Source organism: Schistocerca serialis, chromosome 4 (assembly GCF_023864345.2).
Source record: "Schistocerca serialis cubense isolate TAMUIC-IGC-003099 chromosome 4, iqSchSeri2.2, whole genome shotgun sequence".
Lineage (NCBI taxonomy): Eukaryota > Metazoa > Arthropoda > Insecta > Orthoptera > Acrididae > Schistocerca > Schistocerca serialis.
Window position 1 is genome coordinate 369,452,868 of NC_064641.1, and position 21,801 is coordinate 369,474,668.

The 21,801-nt window shown below is 41.2% G+C and overlaps 1 protein-coding gene across 1 annotated transcript in view; it reads left to right on the top strand.

Moving 5' to 3' along the window:
- The window catches only part of LOC126474470 (membrane-bound alkaline phosphatase-like), a 46,003-nt gene that overhangs the window by 12,024 nt on the left and 12,178 nt on the right, over positions 1-21,801 (top strand). Inside the window, exons 3-6 of the mRNA XM_050101943.1 lie at positions 3,523-3,743; positions 12,695-12,868; positions 15,763-15,954; positions 18,275-18,476. Coding sequence (XP_049957900.1) covers positions 3,523-3,743; positions 12,695-12,868; positions 15,763-15,954; positions 18,275-18,476 — 789 coding nt within the window. The remainder of the gene's footprint in view (positions 1-3,522; positions 3,744-12,694; positions 12,869-15,762; positions 15,955-18,274; positions 18,477-21,801) is intronic.

Below are 21,801 nucleotides of genomic sequence, written 5' to 3' on the forward strand. Positions count from 1 at the left end.
AAATTATTTATTGTACTGCTAGAAGTCGTGTACTTCAGACACGCAGATTCGTTACATTTTCGAGAAAGGCATATTGTGTTAGCTACATTGAGAATTTATCTTGGCTTCATGAACTTGCTTGGAACAAGAGTACCATAAGGCTGTTTAGCCAACAGTCCTGTAGTCTCAGCAATACTCTATGTCTTCCAAGCCAAAATGTTAGCATCTGGAAGTGCTTCAAGGCCACCATAATCTGCTTGATTGCCCCATACAACAGCAAGTATCAACCAGGCACTACCTCCATACACTGCTTGTACATCACAGGTCAAGTTCAGATGGAGTCCACGAAAAACATTTGGACCTCCAATCAATTGCTGTTTATTCATACATTTTCTCTGATTATTTTGTTAAACGGAAGTAATTTCGTTTATTATCTTAAGTGACATAGCTGCACATTGTACCGCCGCCATCTTGCTGACGCTAATTGCTTTAGGCCTTGTTACATCTATGTTCAAATTTAGCATGCACAGTTAACTGAATTAATCGTACACTATGACTGCAAACTGTGGTGTGCGTGCTGTAAGACCTTCGGTACACACACCATCAGATTATTTGACTTGTCGCTCTAATGAAGTAGGCGAGTGTCAGCAATATGTCTCCTGGTCTTATCGTGACGTGTTTACCTTCTGTCATTAGTTCAGACGATAGAAATGCCACTTGTACGCGTAGAGTAGCAGATTGACGGTGACCATCTTTAAACAGAACTTGATTAATTTTCACACACATTTATTAAAATAATCAAAATCATAAACCTTACTTAACTTGATTCTGGATGCTATTTACAATTGACAATCTGAAGTTCCTTTGGTGTTGGTACGCTAATCTTATTCTCACATATCTCTGATACTTGACAATGTGTCTATTTATTTATCTTCATGGCTACGTACAGGAATATGGTAATCTTATTAGGCGCCGACTGAAGCTTGACTATAGACTGGTACAGAGCAATGCAGACTGGTACAGACTGGTGCAGACAAATGCAGACTAATGCAGACTGACTAATCGGAGGTCTGTACACTCGTTATAATACCTCGCTCGTTCGGGTATCAATGCGGGAGTGTGATCCGCGAGGAGAAAAGGTTCTACGTTAGCAGCAATCTCATTGGCTGCGTTACATATTAATACGTGGATCGGCGGAAGCAGAATTTGGTCCGTCTCTAAGACAGCGCCATCTCGTAGTGCGCAGACGGACGAGCGCTGCGCCTGCGCTGTTGTGCTTAGCGGGGCGCGCTCCAGTGGGAAAGTTGTGTACGCGCTGACTACGCGGAACTATGTACACAACACAAACCATCAGCGATAAACATACTGGTCTCTGCTTGGCCTGCCGGCTGCGGTGGCCGAACGCTGGCATGGTAGCTCAGCGTGTTCGGTCAGAGGGCTAGCTACCCTCTGTAATAAAAAAACTGAGTGAATGGGTCAACGAAGAACAAATTCAACGAACAATATAGAACAATATGAGACAAAAAAAAAGCGGTTTTAGGCGCTTCAGTCCGGAACCGCGCTGCTGCTACGATCGCAGGTTCGAATCCTGCCTCGGGCATGGATGTGTGTGATGTCCTTAGGTTAGTTAGGTTTAAGTAGTTCTAAGTTCTAGGCGACTGATGACCACAGATGTTAAGTCCTATAGTGCTCAGAGCGATTTGAACCTTTTTTTTTCGATTAAGTTTACAAGAGGAGAAACATAAGTCGTCAGATATTGTTCTGGAAGACTGAGAATACGATACAGTGAATACAATGCAGTGTTCTGTTATATTAGATGTATGTTGTGTGGCCCACTTCATAGCGAAAGGGTTTACATTTCCAATACAATATTAAGACTATTTCTTAAACTATGTTCTGATCTGTATGGTTAAGAGAAGTGCTTGAATATACCGACAAACTGCAGGGACGGTTTCCTAACTGGATATGGAGGAAAAAAATTCCAATGAATATGTGTTCGGAAATGCATCGTCGCCACAGAAGATGGCGCTGACGCATGACAGTTCCTCTAACAATATGCCGTGTGTTCCTCGTGTGTTGTAAGTAGTGTGATTGAAGCGGCATTCTGTAAGCAGCAGAATGGTCCAGTATTTATGTCAGGAACAAGCCTAGATGGTTTTTGTCTACGGCCAAGCAGATGGAAAATGTCGAGAGGCAGGACGGCTATAGCAAAAAAACCACCTTCACAGACACCAACCGCATCATACAACATTTCAAGCCCTTTTGGTGCGTTTGAATGATCATAGGTCTATTCAGATAAGACGAAAGTGCAGGAAGGCGGCTGTGCGTACACCAGATTTGGAGGTCCGGGTTCTACACAACATTGAGACAAACACTAATACAAGCTCCAGCAAATGGCCCGCCAGCATGTTGTAAGCCAAAGAACGATTGTGTGTATTCTGCATGACACTGCATCCCGTGGATGCCGCTTTGAACATCTTTCGTGACGTGGATGCGATGCAGCTCTGTAGCCTACTGTGGTGCTGGACAATCTGTTGTCGTTTTCCATTTCTGGACACATGTTCACAGGACCTTTATCCTCCATTTCCAGTCAGGCATCCGCCCTGCAGTTTGTCGGTTTTATTATTGTTCTTTTCCAGACTAAATATAACGATTGCAGACACAAGGGATCATGCTCATAGCACGGCTTTTAGCTGTAAGCTGAGAGCATAGACATCATACAGTATGATTCAGCTATCCCTACCTATGCGTTTTACGTAACTAGGCAATACCTTAAAAAACAACTACCGAAATTTCCGTATTCTCTCGCTCGCTATGCGCAAACTGTTAGACGTACAGAAAAAATGAACGGGTCCTTTTTGTAGGAAATTTTGTGTAGTTAAATTTTATACAGAGGCCATAGTTTTCGAATTACTTACGAAAAACGTACAAAAGTTACCTTCAAACGCGTTTTGCCTGAATAACTCGGAGACCGTGGCCTCCAGCAAAACTTATCCTAGTAAAAAATTTAACTACAAAAAGGTCCTGCTCATGTTTTCTGGATAATTGCACTTATCAAGCGACAGAATATGATAATCTTATACGTGGTTGATAAAGACAGTGTGGGTGACTGAAAGTTATAGCTAGGAGCGTCTGAATCACCCTGTATAATTTTTGTGCTGGTTGTTGCTGAATGATCAGCTACTGTTTGGCTGATATCTAGTTGCGCGAAAATCATTTGCGTTACGATTACATTTAGTATGTGTAGGTGTTTGTAGTTCGTTAAATATTTGTAGATAAATCGCGTTTCTAATTTGTTTCCTAGAACATAGTTATTCACATATTATGGCATAGCTTATAGTGTAGGCCTTTGTTGAACTGTACATGGTAATAGTTCATTCTTATTATATGTCACACGCTTAAGAAGTCTTCTAAATTCTGCATTCCGAATGATAGATAAGGTGAGCTAACTACGTTGCAATATGATACCTGTTGTTGGTGCTGGCAGATTATTACTTACTAGTGAAGCTCAGATTCTGTCTGACAAGCCGAACACGCCCACAGGTGCCCCGTACTGGACCCTGCGGGCGCAGCAGCGACTGGTGAAGAGTCTATTCGCCTCCCAGGTGCGGCAGCCGGCCAAGAATGTGATCATGTTCCTGGGCGACGGCATGTCCATAGCGACGCTGACCGCCGCCAGGATGCTGCTGGGGCAGAGGCAGGGCCTGTCTGGCGAGGAGGCCCAGCTCAGCTTCGAAGAGTTCCCCAACGCTGGACTGTCCAAGGTCAGCATTTCGTACAGCGCGCCTCCATGCATCGTTGATTACACACACACGTATTCTAAAGGCTAATGCCTTGTCGAAGCAACCACTTTCCTCCGTCATTGCCTGTCAGTTTCAGTTCCATGTAATTGTCGCATCCTGGCCTCTTCTCGGTGCCTTCGAAGAAAAAATTACCACGAAGCAGTTATCCGAATGAGACGGAAATTGGTTGAGTGGTTTACTTGGACAGATAAGCAAATAACTTCAATTTCAAAAACATTGCATGATTTATTAAATAGATAGAGCTCAACGAACTGAACAAGTCAGCAACGTGTTGATCCTACTGTGACCGTTATGCAAGGTGTTATTGGCCTAGGCATTGACTGAAACAGTTGTTGGATGTCCTCCTCAGAGATACTGTGCCAAATTCTGCCCAATTGGCGCGTTAGATTATCATATTCTTAAAATGGTTCTCGGGCCCTGTCCGCTGGCCAACTATGATTTGGTAAGTGCAAAGACAAGCGGTGGAAACAATCGCCGTTTGCGAACGGGCATTATATTGCTGAAATGTAAGCCCAGGTGGCTTGTCATTGGAAACAACGAAACGGGGAGCAGAATATTGTCGACATGCTACAATGGTGTAAGAGTGCTGAAGATGACAACCAAAGAGGTCCTGCTATGAAACGAAATGGCACCCCATATCATCACTCCTGGTCTTCGTCTTCTGCCTGGAAATTCATTGAGTAGAATTTTCTTCACCGATCCCGCTTTGAAATGAGCCCCGATGACAAGCGAAAACGTGTTTGGAGGCGCCCTGGACAGAGTTGTGATACCAACATAACTTTCGCCCGCCGCACGGCCCGACAACCAGGAGTGATAGTCAGGGATGCCCTCTCTGTTCATTGTCATCTACGACCCATGAACAGCACAGGGGTACGTCGACGATATTCTACGTCCCCTTTCGTAGTCCTTCACGGCGAGCCATTCTGGGCTTACATTTCAGTAATATAATGCCCGCTCGCCCACGATGAGAGTTTCTTCTTCTTGTCTTCTTGCTTGCCAAACTCTACCTTAGCCAGCAACATTGGCAGATCCCTCATACATTGAGAAAGCTTGGAACATTGTGGGCAGACCCTGCTACCGCCTCACGGTTTTCACGATCTAACGCGCCAGCTTGACAGAATCTCTCAAGAGGACTTCCAACAACTCCTACAGTGAATGCCAAGCCGAATAACGGCTTACATACGGACCAAAGGTGGACCAAGGCGTTTTGACTTGATCAATTTGTGAAGTATTTTCTCTTGGATAAACCATCAAATTTTTCTGATACTGTGATTATTTCTTTGTGTTACATGTACATCACAGCTACTGATTTTCATCCCATTTGGATAATTCCTTCTGTGGTAAATCATTTTTCTTTTCTTTTTTTTTGCCTTAGTGTGTACTATATCCTCGGCGGTCATATTCCATTCTTTACCAAGACTTTCCCTTCATGAATAGTAATTACGAAGGTGTGGTGTCTGATGACATGTCCAATAAATTCTATTTTTCTCCTATCCATTTCCATTAATAATCTTCTCTTTTCATTGATTTCCCTCTAGGCTTCCAGATTGCTTTTTCTATCCGTCCAGCTTGTTTTTGTGATTTGCAATTATATCCACATTTCATCTTCTTCAAGTACATTTCCTTAAAATTTACTCAGAGTCCAACGTTCATTTCCACAGAGCAGTGTATTCCGTACAAATGCTTTTCCAAAGGATTTTCTGTCGCCTGTATTCACATGTTTGCTGGTTAAAATGATTATCTTGGTCATAAATGCCTGCTTTGCCAGTGCTACCCCTCACTTCATTTCCATTAAGCATATCCTGACTACTGTTAATGTAATGCTGAGATAATAAAATTGTTTTACATTCACAGTTCTCACTTTATCAAGTTTTAAATTTGTTTTAATGTCTCTCACATCTTTTTCTCTCCACCATTACTTTTCATTGGTTAAGAGTGTCTGATATGACTTGCAACATTATGTTCATTTCTTTTTCGGAGTAAAAAAAAAAATCTAGTACACTGTATCATTTTACATTGCCTTTTATTCTCTTAGGCGTCTCCTTCATGATCTGAATAGGATCCTCATTGGAAACATTAAATAAGTATGGGGATGCTTGTCTAACACCTATCCTAATTTTGGCCTCTTCTTCTAAGTTACTGATATTCAGTTTTTTGCTTTGTGTTTGATACAGTTGATTAATAACTCTTCTATCATGCCAGTCAAGTCCTATTTTTTCATAATTCTAAAGAGTAGTTCCCAGTTCTCATCGTCAAAAGCTAGTGATAAGTCAATGAAGGTCAGGAAATTTTTGTTCATGTCCTCCTTCTCTCCAGCAGGACGTGCGAGGCCAAAATTGCTTCTCTTTTTTCACTGTCTTCTCTAAATCGAAACTGATCTTATTCAGCCTACTTAGCTACTTTTCCTTTTACCCTGATTTTAACGATATTCAAGAGTAATTTTGAGGCATTTGATTACGTCTTAGCGTTCAGTAATTGGTCTATTCAACTGCCTATCTTAGGTATGGTAAGGGTACTTCATTGTGTGAAGCCTTCTGACATGATTCCCCTTCCTTGGCAGTCATTTAGTGATCTGATTAATTGATCTTGCATGTTGTTACACAGATTTTTCGGCAATTTTACAGGAGCGTCATCAACACCAGTTGTTATTTCTTTTTTGAGAATCCAAAGGCTCTGTTCAAACTCATGTCTCATGATTCAGTACATTGCACTTCTCCTTCACACTCATTTATATTCTCAACTAAATTATTTTCGTTCTTGAATCCCTTATTATCGTACAGTTCTTCTATGTATTCTTTCCAACAAGCAAATATCTCATCATCTTCCGCCATTAATATCCCCCCTTTATTTTTAACTCCTATTGATGTAGTTCTATGTTTATACTTAAGGGCTTTGATCTTATAAACCTGACCCTGTTCTCCCCTTTTTTCGATCTTCTGTGTCTTTAGCAATACTTTAAGCACGTTTCTCTTTTGATTTTCTACACTTGGTTGTAATGTGATTATAATTCCTGTGTGGTCACTTATACTGTTTTCGTTCCTGAGCTTCTTCCTTCTCTGCATTTGATTTAATATTTGTACTACCATCCAAGATTTCCTCTCTTTTAGTTTCCATTTTCCTAAGACCTCATTAGTTACTTCCATTATTACCATCTTGAAATTATTGCTCTGTACTGGCTCATCACTTCCATTACGTACTTTATCGGTTAATTTTTCAAAAGCCATCCTTATTACTGCTTCTTCTCCATGATTATGACGAATTTCGCATTAGCCATGCACTGGAGAATGACTGTTTGTATAGAATGTTCCACAAATGTCGAAACTATCCTAATGCCAGAAGCATGTGCAAACGTGATACTTTTGGCAAAATCTGCTTTCAGTAATCGCTTATTTAAGGGCAGTCAATAGAAATTCGAACACCAACCACAAAGAAACTGTGGAATAGTTTCATTCAAAAGTAATCAACTCGCCCGCCAACACATTTATCGCAATGGGAGACGAGATGATCAATTCTTGTTTCGTAGAATGCTGTCGGCCACTGATGGATCCACAGTCGTCCGAACTCTTTCACTTTCTTGTTCCACTAAAATCGACGTTCGCGCATGTCTTTCCTCATCAAAAATGTGAAGTTCACACGCTGATCGATCTGGGTTGTACGGAAGATGTTCAGTGTTTCCTAACCACATCGCTGAAGATTCATTAGCCTTCGTCCGATTGACTGTGTGGGGGCGGACATTATTGTGCAACAGTATGATTCCGTCCGACAGCATTCCTGAGCATTCTGACTTTAAGGAGCTCCACATTTTCTTTTCTGCGAAGTGTCTTCATAGCGCTCGAGGAAATCGACGAGCAGAGCTCCCCCGCAGTCGATAACGTCCGTCCCCACACTACCAGTCGGACGGAGCCAACGCTTCGGCCATTTGTTTGGGAACACTGCAACATCCTCCGTACAGAATATCTGGAAGTAGAAAATACGATTTTATTTTCCCAAGTTTTGCAGAATATTGTTTTGATAACATAGTACAACAGGGGCAGATCAGATATAGCCGCGCCGGCCGGTGTGGCCGTGCGGTTCTAGGCGCTTCGGTCTGGAACCGCGTGACCGCTACGGTCGCAGGTTCGAATCCTGCCTCGGGAATGGATGTGTGTGATGTCCTTAGGTTAGTTAGGTTTAATTAGTTCTACGTTCTAGGCGCCTGATGACCTCAGAAGCTAAGTCGCATAGTGCTCAGAGCTATTTGAACCATTTAGAGATAGCCGCTGACAGATGGACAACCGCACCCACTCATGCACTTCCTCGTTCGGATCGTTCACCGTCTGATTTTCACATCTTTGGTTACCTGAAGGAAGACATACGTGGACGTAGGTTTCAGTCGGACGTGGAAGTGTAAGAGTGAGTGTGATCGTGGATCCGTCAGCGGCCGACCGCATTCTGTGGAACTGGAGTTGATCGTCTCGTGTCTCAGTGTCATAAGTATATTTACGCTTGGGGTGGTTACTTTTGAATGGGACCATTCCATGGTCCTGTTGTGGCGGGTGTTCGATTTTCACTGTACTGCTTCTCATAGATGATCCAGAGATGGGAGACTTCGCAATTTAGAATGACAGAACAATCTAAAAAATTAGTTTTTAATAGAGTTCTCGAAAGTCACGATTCCCTACCTGAAATAATATTTGGGATGTTGCACCGATTATACGATGTCATCAAAACAATTCTGAAGAAAACTTAAGAAAAGAAACTCTTACTTAGTATTTGCAAATGTTCTTGAATTTAATCTTACCGTGAGAAGAAAACTACTTATTCTACCTTCAGTTCAAATTAAACTTACTTTTTTTCAATTTTTCAGGTGCACATTCATTCATCTTTTAATTTGTAAATAAATATATGTAGAAACTGTTACAAAAGAATGAACCGAGTATTTGCCTGATTTCTATGTACTCTGATAGACATTCAAAATGTTTTGCACCTTGATTTTTGCGTGTTCGGAGACTCTCTTCAAAATGCACTTTTAGTACCCCTAGTTCTCTACAAAGATGTCCGCCTTCTTAGCTGGGTGGTAAGGTGCTTGCCTCACGTGTAAGCGGGCCCGGGTTCGATTCCCGTCCGGGTTGGAGATTATCTCCGCTCGTTGACTGAGTGTGGTGTTATCCTCAGCATCGGCACGCAACTCGCCCAATTTGGCGTCGACTGCAACGACTTGCACACGGCGACCGCAATCCCCAGGATGGGGCCTCCTGGGTAACAATGCCATACGCTCATTCCATTTCCCTACAAACCCAAAAGCAAAGGAACTTTTCGCAAATTCGATGTTACTTCATTTTTCGATATAGGTAGTTACATACACGCAGTGTCTATTATGCTTTGCAAAAAATTTCGTGTGTTGGCCAAGGAATAATGAGTACATATAGCGTAACTGAAATAAGAATTTCTAAAATAATTTCGAAGTAAAGAGATTTTTATAAATTAAAATTATTGTTGTCCAAGGCAGACACTGAGAACTTTGGCTGTAGTACAAAAGTAAGGTTGTTAATTTAAACAGCATACAACCTCTATTGGTTCTCCCTTCTATTCCCGTCTCGTATTGTTCGTGGAAAGGAAGATTGTCGGTATGCCTCTGTGTGGGCTCTAATCTCTCTGATTTTATCCTCATGGTCTCTACGCGAGATATACGTAGGAGGGAGCAATATACTGCTTGACTCCTCAGTGAAAGCTTGTTCTCGAAACTTCAACAAAAGCCCGTACCGAGCTACTGAGCGTCTCTCTTGCAGAGTCTTCCACTGGAGTTTATCTATCATCTCCGTAACGCTTTCGCGATTACTAAATGATCCTGTAACGAAGCGTGCTGCTCTCCGTTGGATCTTCTCTCTCTCTTCTACAAACCCTATCTGGTACGGATCCCACACTGCTGAGCAGTATTCAAGCAGTGGGCGAACAAGCGTACTGTAACTTACTTCCTTTGTTTTCGGATTGCCTTTCCTTAGGATTCTTCCAATGAATCTCAGTCTGGCATCTGCTTTACAGACGATCAACTTTATATGATCATTCCATTTTAAATCACTCCTAATGCGTACTCCCAGACAATTTATGGAATTAACTGCTTCCAGTTGCTGAACTGCTATATTGTAGCTAAATGATGAAGGATCTTTCTTTCTATGTATTCGCAGCACATTACACTTGTCTACATTGAGATTAATTGCCATTCCCTGCACCATGTGTCAATTCGTTGCAGACCCTCCTGCATTTCAGTACAATTTTCCAATTTTGCAACCTTTCGACATACTACGGCATCATCCGCAAAAAGCATCAGTGAACTCCCTATGTTATCCAAAAGGTCATTTATGTATATTGTGAATATCAACGGTCCTACGACACTCCCCTGCGGCACACCTGAAATCACTCTTACTTCGGAAGACTTCTCTCCATTGAGAATGACATGCTGCGTTCTGTTGTCTAGGAACTCTTCAATCCTATCACACAATTGGTCTGATAGTCCATATGCTCTTACTTTGTTCATTAATCGACTGTGGGGAACTGTATCGAACGCCTTGCGGAAGACAAGAAACACGGCATCTACCTGGGAACCCGTGAGATAATATACCACGTAAGTTTCCGCACCATTTAGTGTTTTATTAACCTCAAAATCATTTCTGAATGTTTCTCTGGAGGTCAAAAAGAAAATTCGTAGATACTGAATCTCTAACGGAAAACGTTTTGTTACTGTTAGTACACAAAACCATTATTGAATACGTGGTCCCAGCAGGAATGCAAGGAAATCTGTAACAGATAGCTGAAGATGGTTTAGAAAGCTGTATTTATAACAGCATAAGAATATTAATATCCTCCAATAATATTTCTATTTTTGTATCTGAACTTTATTCAGTTCGTCACTACATATAAGTTAGTTTTGATTTTAGCGTCGAATAGTGTCAGCATACCAGAAACACTTATTCATAAAATGTGTTTACTATTGGGTTCTTCATTCAGTCATATCAGTTTTGAAGTTCGTCTCTTTCCTTCAAGCACGTTCCAGGCAATGTGGTATTTAATATCAACTAAACCGTGAGTTGCTCAAACGTACGTAATTAAATATAAAGGCTGCCACGTTTTCTCAAGCAGTTGTTGTAGTTGATAAATATGATCGTTCATATTCAGAGGTGTCTTTTTCCTCCGACTTTTCTCATGATTTTATAAAGAATATAAAGGTATATTTTGCCTGGAAGACGATAAGAGTACTTTCATACAGCATATATTGCATGAACGTCGTAATTATTGTGTGCCTTCGTGTTCAAATCATCAGTCGTTATCGTAACTTATATTACTTATTTCTGTGTTTTCCTTCCTGTTTGGCGCTCGACTTGCATATGAGCCACATAGATGGAAGCTAGTATTTTGCGCCATGGTTAAGACATTTTTATTTATTCACTGAAAGTGAAAACAGTGAGACATTTAAATTCCATCAGTATCAGCTGGACTCTAGAACCAATCTAAAAGCTGTGGATGTATGTTTGCATGCACTTATGTGATGTATCTGGGTAGGAACAGTTAGGAGCGTAGTTTAATACGGTTGGTCCGTAAAATGCACTGTTAGTTCGAAATTCCCAACGAGTAATTAAATAGATGCCGTGTTACCTATTAAGTCCACAAGTGTTCTTCTTCTAACAGACGTTATCTCAACGGAGGTAGGCAGTTCTGTTTGCGAAATTTAGTACGTGTGATCCGAGACGCCCCCTCTAAACTAAAATCTGTCTAGAGGCTGACTGATGAAATAATGGAATAATTACTCGTACATGCCACATCATTAGTCACAAAGAAGGAGAAAACAAAAGAAAAAATTAAAATTCCTAAAATCTCAACTGCCTTCTCAGGAAAAGGCCTCTAACAGTGTAGCCTTCTCTTTCTCTGAGAATCATAAAAGTGTTTTTCCATCGGTAAAGAATTTTCAGACAACTTACTTTGGAATAGCCGAAATATTACTACTAACTGCAACGAAATGAAGGTCGAAACTAAATGGGACCACAATATCTTTCTGTAAAATATTCATAGAAAGTGGTATAGAGCTTAATTTAGAAGTTAAACATTCACGACCGGTAACGTACTTGGAAATTTGTTGTTTGGACGCTTAAGAAATTTATTTGAGTTTGAACATCTCATGTGGATAATTTATGTCCATATATATTTTTGAGTTTTTGATTTAGAAATTTATTAATTTTTAAAAGATTGTTACTGGATAGCAGTCTGTTTTCTAGTATTGTATCTTTATTCGATTTTTCTGGTAAGGCTATCAAACTGAAATTGTCAGCTGTAAGTCCGGCGTAAATTCAGTAAAGAAAGCTGAAATAATGGTATGAGATGTATAATCTATTCTCTTATATATCTTGCGATATCACCCCTTTGACTTGGTGGATTTATTGTAACAATACTATCGCAGTCATAGACTGGCATATTACAAATGTTTCTTAAAACAAATAGCTGCACTTACCTGATTTAACAAGTTTGGTTTATCCTATTAATTTTTAGCAGAAGTCACAAACTCAAAAATTTCATGTGTTCTACGAAAGACTTATTCAGTATGAGAAAAATTAGATGAATGGAGACATTGGTCCTGATTCTACTGTCATATTGCTTATTTTTTAGGAAGATTAACAGATCCTCCAGCATGTACAAATGGTTTAGGTTTCTAAGGATATACTGTGGTGCTGGTTCTGCAGTATGAAACTACAAGGCAACTGTGGCACTATCCTACTTAAATAGTGGTACAGTGCCTAGTGTGAAATACCTTACGGATAGATATTTTTGGAACTGCTTACTATTTGTTACTTACGGTCGACTCGAGGTCTTCAGGTTCACTAAGAGGACTTGCGCTCAGATGGAGCACAGGGGACTGATGTGGCGCCTGCCACTTTGCTCCACAGACGTACTGCGTGGACGCACAAGTGGGCGACTCGGCGTGTACCTCTACGGCGTACCTGTGCGGCGTCAAGGCGAACACGGGCACCATGGGAGTCACGGCGGCGTTGACCAGGGGCGATTGCGACGCCCAGAACAATACCGCCAACCACGTCGACTCCATCATCAAGTGGGCGCAGGTCAGTGCGGCAGCATACATTCAACTTTCCACTTCATGGACAAGTACTGCTGTTAACATTATACATGTTATACATACTTACTCAGTTTACGTACAGTACCATTGGCTACGTAACACTATTACATCGTGATGTATTTGGTTTGTAATCAACAGCATACCAAAAGAGCAAGCAGATTTTGTGTCGCAAAGAAGCTGTTGCGATAGATCATGTCGCCCATAATCTGGATAGAGAAAGGATTTCAACAACACCTCAAAATATCTGTTGTATTTATTGATTTAAGTTCAGTCTGTGATGCAATTTTTAAAAAGGAACTGCTACTGAAGGTATACCAGTTTATTCCCGAGTACATCTCACTGGGAAATGAAATATTTTCTATAGTCTACAAAAAGGTGAACCAAAAGGATCTGCACTACCTCCTCTAACGTTTAATACAGAGAGTAACTCTTCTACGCATCGTCAGGCGCATTTTCTCTGGTGTTTCGGCAGTGTGTGGCTGAAGTCGGCTGAAACACGTACTGCCTACACGTCTTTCATGGGAAGCCCAGTGTCGACGAAAAGCGTCGATCAGTTTCTCTTTCAGAGCAATATGATTTTTGATGCGGAAATTTGCGTGACCACTTGATTGAGCGGTCCTACATTAATCTAGTACGATCTGTATTAAAGACGAAGAACAACCAGAACTCCGGCAACGCCCACAACCGCCCAGGTTCGCTCTGACTGCTACGCCAGTCAGCAGCGCAGTTCAGTTGAGACTGGAGTACTATCAATTCTTCGCGTTTCACTGTTCCTGTCATTGCGTATCGATAAAAAAAATCGCACTATATTAATTTGAGATAGCTCAATCGAATAGGAACCTGAAACTGCATTTTAAAAAAACAATTTAATTCGCAACGCGAAACAAGCCGACGCTTTTCATCAGGATGACCCCAACTACACACTGCAAAAATGAAATTGTAAATATCTTCCGAAACACCAAAGAAAATGGGCCTGATGCCTGTCGGTAGAGAGAATCTGTGTGGACAGCGTATCGATCATAAATTCCTTGCGATTGATAACCAATACTTTTCGAAGGCTATTGAAGATGAAAGGCGACACAACGTTGTTCAAACATTTCTCACGTATAGTGAGCGTAGGATCCTCTAAACGCGCCATATTCTCTGCGGAAGATAAACGCTGTTGAACGTAATCAATTTGTAAGAAATCGAATGTTTATTTTTTTCATCTGTAATAATTGTACCCTATTACAATGGTAACTAAATTACATTATACACCATTTTTTACAATAACACTTTTTTAATGAAAGTGATTCTGGAGAGCATAATTCGAATACGAAGAAACAGATCCGCATCACCTATCATACTTCTACAATATCAACACTTAGTTTTTAAAAATTGGGTTTTTTAATGATTTGAAGTATGAAATTTTATATATTATTTGAGTTAATAATATGAATTATGGATGGATTATTACGACAAGAGATCAACAGTGGTCCAGAGAAACTGATTAGTGTTTCCGAAAAAAAAAAAAATGTCTACTACTATCTCTAAATATCAAGTTGGGTCTAACAAAGCAGTTTGATTAAGTTGGATCTTATAAAGAAGTTTGTAAAAGGGACATCAAAATATGGACAGTGTTACAAGTATCTCTGCGAAAAGTATACTCATCTGTCGACGCCAGAATGAAACATTAGTGGAAGCAGTAGCTCTGCGCTAAGAAGACTTCATTTTCTGGAAAAGTTACGACTGCTATGGGGTACGGAAAAGGAGTTGTTCTACGGATTACGATAATCAGTCTTTCATATTCCGCAAGACGTATGGTTCGACAGAAAGAAATCTCTCACCGTCGGTGTGCACCAGGCCGCAAAGGTGCTGCAATAATAAGAAATCAGGAAAATTCCAAATATGAACTGCTGTGTTTTCCGATATCGTTCATCAGGTTAACTGCTCTATGAAGCCCAGACACCTTCACTTCTAAATGATATAAAAGAGATATGTGACTAATGGAGACTGTAGTGGAGGGCTCGCAACAGCTGTTTCCCTGACAAACCTAAACCAGAGAGAGTTTCCACTACTGGAAATAAAATTTTGGAGGAATTAAAGTGAACTAAAAGAAACCAAATTGTAAACATGGCAGCGAAACAGCAACTGTGTAAATCTGAAGAGGTTGAAAAATAAGCCAGTCAATTGCAAACAAAGGTTTATTAGCCCTTGACCCAGGTTTCGATGTCTGTAAAAATATCTTTAGAATGAATGGGTCTTCTTACATCACATGATGGCTCCATATTATCTAATGTACCATCATGTGATGTAACAAGGCCCACTCTTTCTGAGGAAGCTATTTTTACAAATATCGAAACGTATGTCAAGGGCTAATAAACCCTTATTTGCTACTGGTTGGATGATTTTGCAACCTCTTCTTAAAAGAAACTATGTACAAAAATAAGGCTTTTCTGTTTCATTTATCCGGAACGTTAATTCATCAGGAGTCTAAACAGTAATTAAATTCTGGCCGAAATATTCTCTCCTTGCAATCGTAGGAAAATATGGAAGTCATCCATAGAAATGATTTACTTTCTTCGTTGTATTTTCGAGTTTCCTCTCAAAACTTGAGATATTTTTTGAACTATTCGAAGCTTGACAATGACATCTGTGGTAACTTGTGCCTGTAAAAAGACTGCGACGACGATGAAAAATTTTATAGTTCGTCGTCATAAACTAATGTCGACTCTGAATACCTCTGTACAGTACCTGACATCCATGAAACACACATACGATGCAGATATCACACGATGTCTTACGTATCATAGTGGTAACGATGACAAAACCTGACAGTGACGTGTTGTCTGAAACACGCGTTGTGTAGCATGCTACTACGTGTCAGTGGTCTGTCTGCAGGACGCAGGAAAGGCTACGGGTATCGTGACTACGGTGACGGTAACACACGCGTCCCCTGGAGGAGGTTACGCACACATCGCGGATCGCAACTGGGAAAGCGACGCTGACGTCATCGCTGCTGGAGGCGATCCAGCGATCTGCCCGGACATCGCGGACCAGCTGGTTAACGGCAACCCAGGTCGTAACATAAAGGTCAGTGGCAGACGGAGAAACACTCTTTACTTTACTGACATTTAAAATTAGATTTTCTTATGTGCAACATATTCCTTCTTCTTCATAGATTTCGACAACTACAGTATGATCTAACCCGTATGGTGTTTCGATGTGAGAAACGTTTGATGTTCAGTGACAGCTTACAGAGTAACTCGTTAGGTTTGCTACCTCGCTTTTTTGGTGGTTATACCTCACTAACAGTATCTTAATTTCAGTGCGTGTAATGGAGATCCTTGTGAAACAAGAGGTTGGTCACGTTTATACGAAAAAATTTCCAGCCGTTCTCGGTTGTAGAGCCTCTAAACACAGTTAAGGTCCGTTGATTTACAATGGCGTGTTTCACAGTTCCTTTTCTCGGCTGATCTGATTAATCAGAAATGGTTTGCGAAAGCCTGCAACTGGGCAAAAATGGATTTCTTTATAAATAACTTTACTACTTCCAGTTACGATTTTCTTTTGTTTATATTTTACACTGCTTATTTCGGTAAATAGGTACCAATTTTCAAGTGCATTCTCTATGCGTACTATTCTATTTTTTGTACCGTTTTTATGTGAGAGGTTCTGCATTCTTTTGTTATCTTTAAATTTTATTATCATCCTTAGGAGCAGGGTCTCGTAGATGTTAAACGTCACATACAATATTCTGTGCACAGTGTACATCATGAATAACAAATTTAAGTCAGTTAATGTAAGTTTATTATTCACAACATATAATGTGCACAGAAATTTGTGTGTGATGTTTAACATATGTGAGGCTCTGCACTGTATAGTCAACGTATATTGTGAACAGAAATTTGTTTCCGATGTTTAACATGTGTGAGACTGCACAAATAGAACATAAGACCTTAAAGTCAACAAAATGGGAATTATTTACCGAAACTGGTTGTGACTGGTGGAAGAAAAGTTATTTACAAACAGACCCATTATTTCCAGCAGTGTCAACTGTACGTGCGCAGAACTGTTTGCAGACAATGTAGACGTACAGCTGTTGACATTTAGTTATCTTGCCGCGTGGGATTAGCCGAGCGGTCCAGGGCGCTGTAGTCATGGACTGTGCGGCTGGTCCCGGCGGAGGTTCGAGTCCTCCCTCGGGCATGGGTGTGTGTGTTTGTCCTTAGGATAATTTAGGTTAAATAGTGTGTAAACTTAGGGACTGATGACCTTAGCAGTTAAGTCCCATAAGATTTCCAACAGTTTTAGTTATTTTCTGTCACTGACCCTGGCGTTCCTAGTTTTGTTAATTTCTACAGGGGAACAGTTTTGTACTGTTATTCACTATACGGTAACAAGGAGCCCATGTGAAATCATACTGACCGAACAGTCCTTGTGGAATTTCTAAATTACACTCCTATTAGACACATTCTCTCCATAAACTCAGTAACTGATAATCAAACAATTTGGTTATATTGCACAGCTCATTAATGCCTATTATGACGTGCTAATTCTTTAATACTGCCTGCACTAATAACTTACTGCTTGCACTAATATCTTACTTAAGATTAATCGGATTAATTTTGACTGGAGCCTGCACAAATAACTCCTTTTTACGGAATCTGCTATTTACGGTACACATGTCACATTTAAAAGCCAACTGCTCTAATTTTGTACTACAAGCTGGAAATTAACAACGTATTTAGATAATTACTCTTAAAACACACAGTGTTTCGTATCCCTTGACTTTAGTTGACCTACGGGAAATAATCGCCCAATTCCTTCTGTTTCAGTTTCTAGTTCACTTTTCTTCCTTACAACTATCCTTATTTTCCACAAAGTCAAAGCATCAATATGGTCAACCGAAGTTTCTGTAGCACAGCATTAAACCGTCGCTGTGTGCAAGATAACTGGTTTGTCGAGTGTCTTATCTGCTCTCTCTTTATCTACTTGACATTTTTTGTGCAAAGTATCCGCGTCACTTAGCTGTTCAAATTCTGGTCCGCAGGCATAATTGATGATCAACTATAGCACATCTTCACAGTCAGAAGTCTGTATTCGAAACGGAAATATTCTTTCTAATTATAACAGAATAGTTGAGAATTCGTATTTTATTTGTTCAAAATTCGCCGAACAATGGTACTTTCAGCTGCGTCTCCCTTGTGTAAAATTTCAGTTGTTTCCCAGCACTTTGGTAATTGTCTCGCTTCGACCAAACAGAATGACCCAGTTTTATGAAATAACGGTCCAACAGTGCTACATGCATCCAGTTCACCGCTCAGATATCATTGTTTCATTGTTCCGCCATGTGTTCCAAACGGAAACGCTCATAGCAAATACTTCAGGATTTCGTTACGTTTGTTGACAGGTAATTCTCGGAGGAGGCCGCAAGATGTTCTTACCTAACACGACTGTGGACGAAGAGGGCGCGAGTGGTCGTCGCTGGGACTCGCGCAATCTCATCTCTGAGTGGTTGGACGACAAGTCGGACCGTGACGCGACGGCCAGCTACGTGTGGAACAGAGACCAGCTGCTGGCCGTGGACACCGAGAAAACTGACTACCTGCTCGGTAAGTCGGCAGTGTAGACAGCAGCCATAATATACTATGTGATCAAAAATATCTGGACACCTGGCTGTAAATGACTGACAAGTTCGCGGCGCCCTCCATCGGTAATGCTGGAATTCAGTATGGTGTTGGTCAACCCTTAGCCTTGATGACAGCTTCCACTCTCGCAGGCATACGTTCAACCAGGTGCTGGAAGGTTTTTTTGGGGAATGGCAACCCATTCTTCATGGAGTGTTGCGCTGAGGAGAGGTATTGATGTAAGGCCTGCCACGAAGTCAGCGCTCCACAACATCGCGAAGGTGTTCTTTAGAATTCAGGTCAGGACTCTGTGCAGGACAGTCCATTACAGCTACGATAGACCACTCCGCCACAGGCCGTGCCTTATGAAAAAGTGCTCGATCGTGTTGAAAGACGCAGTCGCCATCCCCGAATTGCTCTTCAACAGTGGGAAGCAAGAAGGCGCTTCAAACATCACTGTAGCCCTGTGCTGTGATAGTGCCACGCAAAACAATTGGTGCAAGTCCCCTCCATGAAAAACACCACCACACCATTACAACCTCGCCTCCGAATGTTACTGTTGGCACTGCACAAGCTGGCAGATGAGGTTCCCCTGGCATTCGCCATACCTTTACCCTGCCATCGGATCACCACATTGTGTACCGTGTTTCGTCACTCCACACAACGTTTTTCCGATGTTCAACAGTCCGACGTTTACGCTCCTTACACCAAGCCAGGCGTAGTTTACCGACGTGATCTGTGGCTTATGAGCAACCGTTCGACCATGAAATTCAAGTTTTCTCACCTCTCACCTTACTGTCGCAGTACTTGTAGTGGATCCTAATGGGGTTTGGAATTCCTGTGTGATGGTGTAGATAGATGTCTGCCTAGTACACATTACGACCCTCTTCAACTGTCGGCGGTCTCTGTCAGTCAACAGATGAGGTCGGCGTGTCCGCTTTTGTGCTGTGCGTGTCCCTTTACGTTTCCACGGCGGCGTGCAAGCACCAAGATACAAAGCAGTGGCGCAACATAATTGAGGAGCATCTAGAGACAAAAAATGCACACTGTAACTTACGTGTAATGTAAGAGGAGATGTCGTTCATGTAAATACCGTTACTCTCATTCTGTAGGGTGATCCAAAAGCACTTTAACATTTGAAAATTCACTCTTTCACGGAATAATGTAGGTAGAAAGATTAAACTTTATACACATACCTTAAATGAAATGTCGAAAATGAGTGAAAATTCTGGCCATCAGAATGGTTGTGGACAACAACTCGTCAGTGACGCTTATAATCGCTCCTTCCGTGTAGTAAGATGTTAATATTTGTTGTAGTGAACATACAAGTCAAAAGAGTGAAAGGGCCATTATAATGATGGAATGAATGAGGAAAATCGGCGAAACCTGTGTGGTAGTCCTTTCTTTAACGCGATGATGCTTGATCGTGGAAAGATGGTTAATCAGTTTTCTGCTTTAGAATTTGCAATGAAATTACGCTAGTAAATCGGTGTCGGACTTCGTTATCATGTAATTACATGAAGATAGGTTCGTTTTCGGGAACGTGCTGTGAGCCCTTAAGGCTTCGACACTGGCAGCCAGTTCATTCCGCAATAGTGCTGAAAAATATTAGAAATGGTTAGATGAGGACAAGGAATAAATTTAACAATACACGCGAATAAAGTAAATCTTCAAATTCATATAACACAGTTCTTTTAACGCTCATACATTACAATTTATTACATCTGTTCGCTAAGATGGCTACGACAGGAGAGAGAGAGAGAGAGAGAGAGAGAGAGAGAGAGAGAGAGAGACTAGTATTTGCTATAAAACAAGATCCTATCGTAAATATGTCACAGAACTAATCTCTGAGATCGGAAAGCTGTTACATTACTAAAAGATTGTGAGATTGCATACCCAATGAGAATCGTGTGTAAAATGAACTGTTATCCACCGATTATGTGACGCAGAGAACATCTCCGCTGTGGGGACCAGAAAATGTGGAAGATGACGATTGATTGTCTGATGTGTTGTGGAACGAATAAGTCCATTTCACACTCCATGGGCCTTTAAACACCCTCACCTGCAGAATTTCGGCTACCGAAAATCATAGAACTGTCGTGGAAGTCCCATTGTATGACGAGAAAGTTACGGTGTGGTGCGAATTTACATCAGTTGTGATCCGACACTCTTTCTTCGAGGAAATGCGGGTAGCTACTTTTGAAACGGTCAGAGTGGCGGGCGCGAGGTAGACCAATATGTTAGAGAATCGCATCACCCCTAGTATGGCTGATAAACACCTGCTGTAATGCACGACTCTTATGTAGGATGGCGCTCCATCCCGTATCTTTCACACGTATGAAAGACCTCTTGCACACATCGTTCGGTGAGGATCATATGCTGAGGCGGCACTTCCGTCACGGCTTGACCACCCAGGTCCACGGATCTCGGTGTGTGTGATTACTGTTTTTGGGGTTACCTAAAGTCGCAAGTATGCAGCATCGTCCAACATCGTTAGGGATGCTAAAAAAAACATCCGACGGTTATTTATCACCATATCTATTGACATGCTGCGCAGTGTTGTTCACAACATTGTCCGACGACTACAGGTATTGTTAATGATTGACGAAAGAAATGTTGAGCATTTTATATGAAGAACATTATCTTTGATAATATTTCTTTTGTGCCATGTGACGCGCCCTCTGTTGCTCATTTTGTGCACATTTTCCGGTTTCGATAAAATTCCATCACATTTCAAGCAAGTGTTTTAATTTTTACCTCTCTACCTACGTTACTCCGTGGAGTATTGAATTTTCAATGTTAACTGACTTTTGGAACACCTTATACTTCGGAATTTATAATATGAATAGAGAGACTATTATTAATATGGTGTATCAAGAATCGTACATGTAGCGAAAGTTGAGAGACGAAGATGAGCTAATATTAAATAAATTCATAATAAATTCTTAATTATACTGAATAATGACGCAGGTTACAATTACGAGCTAGGGCGTTTTATAATATTTACAATTACGTGTGGCTCAAAAGCCTGGTGCACATCTCTCAATTGGACATGACTCTGACCCCTTACGAGTCCACAAAATACAACGGTAGTCCTATCGGGAAAAATGGGCTCTACAGATTAACGTGGAATCCGAACCACGTGTCCTTCCTGGCGAAGCTTCGCGTAATTGAAAGACAGAATGAGCAATTCCATGGTCCGACTGGGTTTTGATCCAGCGATCTTTCGTTTTCCAGGCACGGTCTTCACCGCTGCTCCTCCTGGCACGAGGTGCACTGTTTAAATGAGTAGTTTTGTGCCCTTATGTTT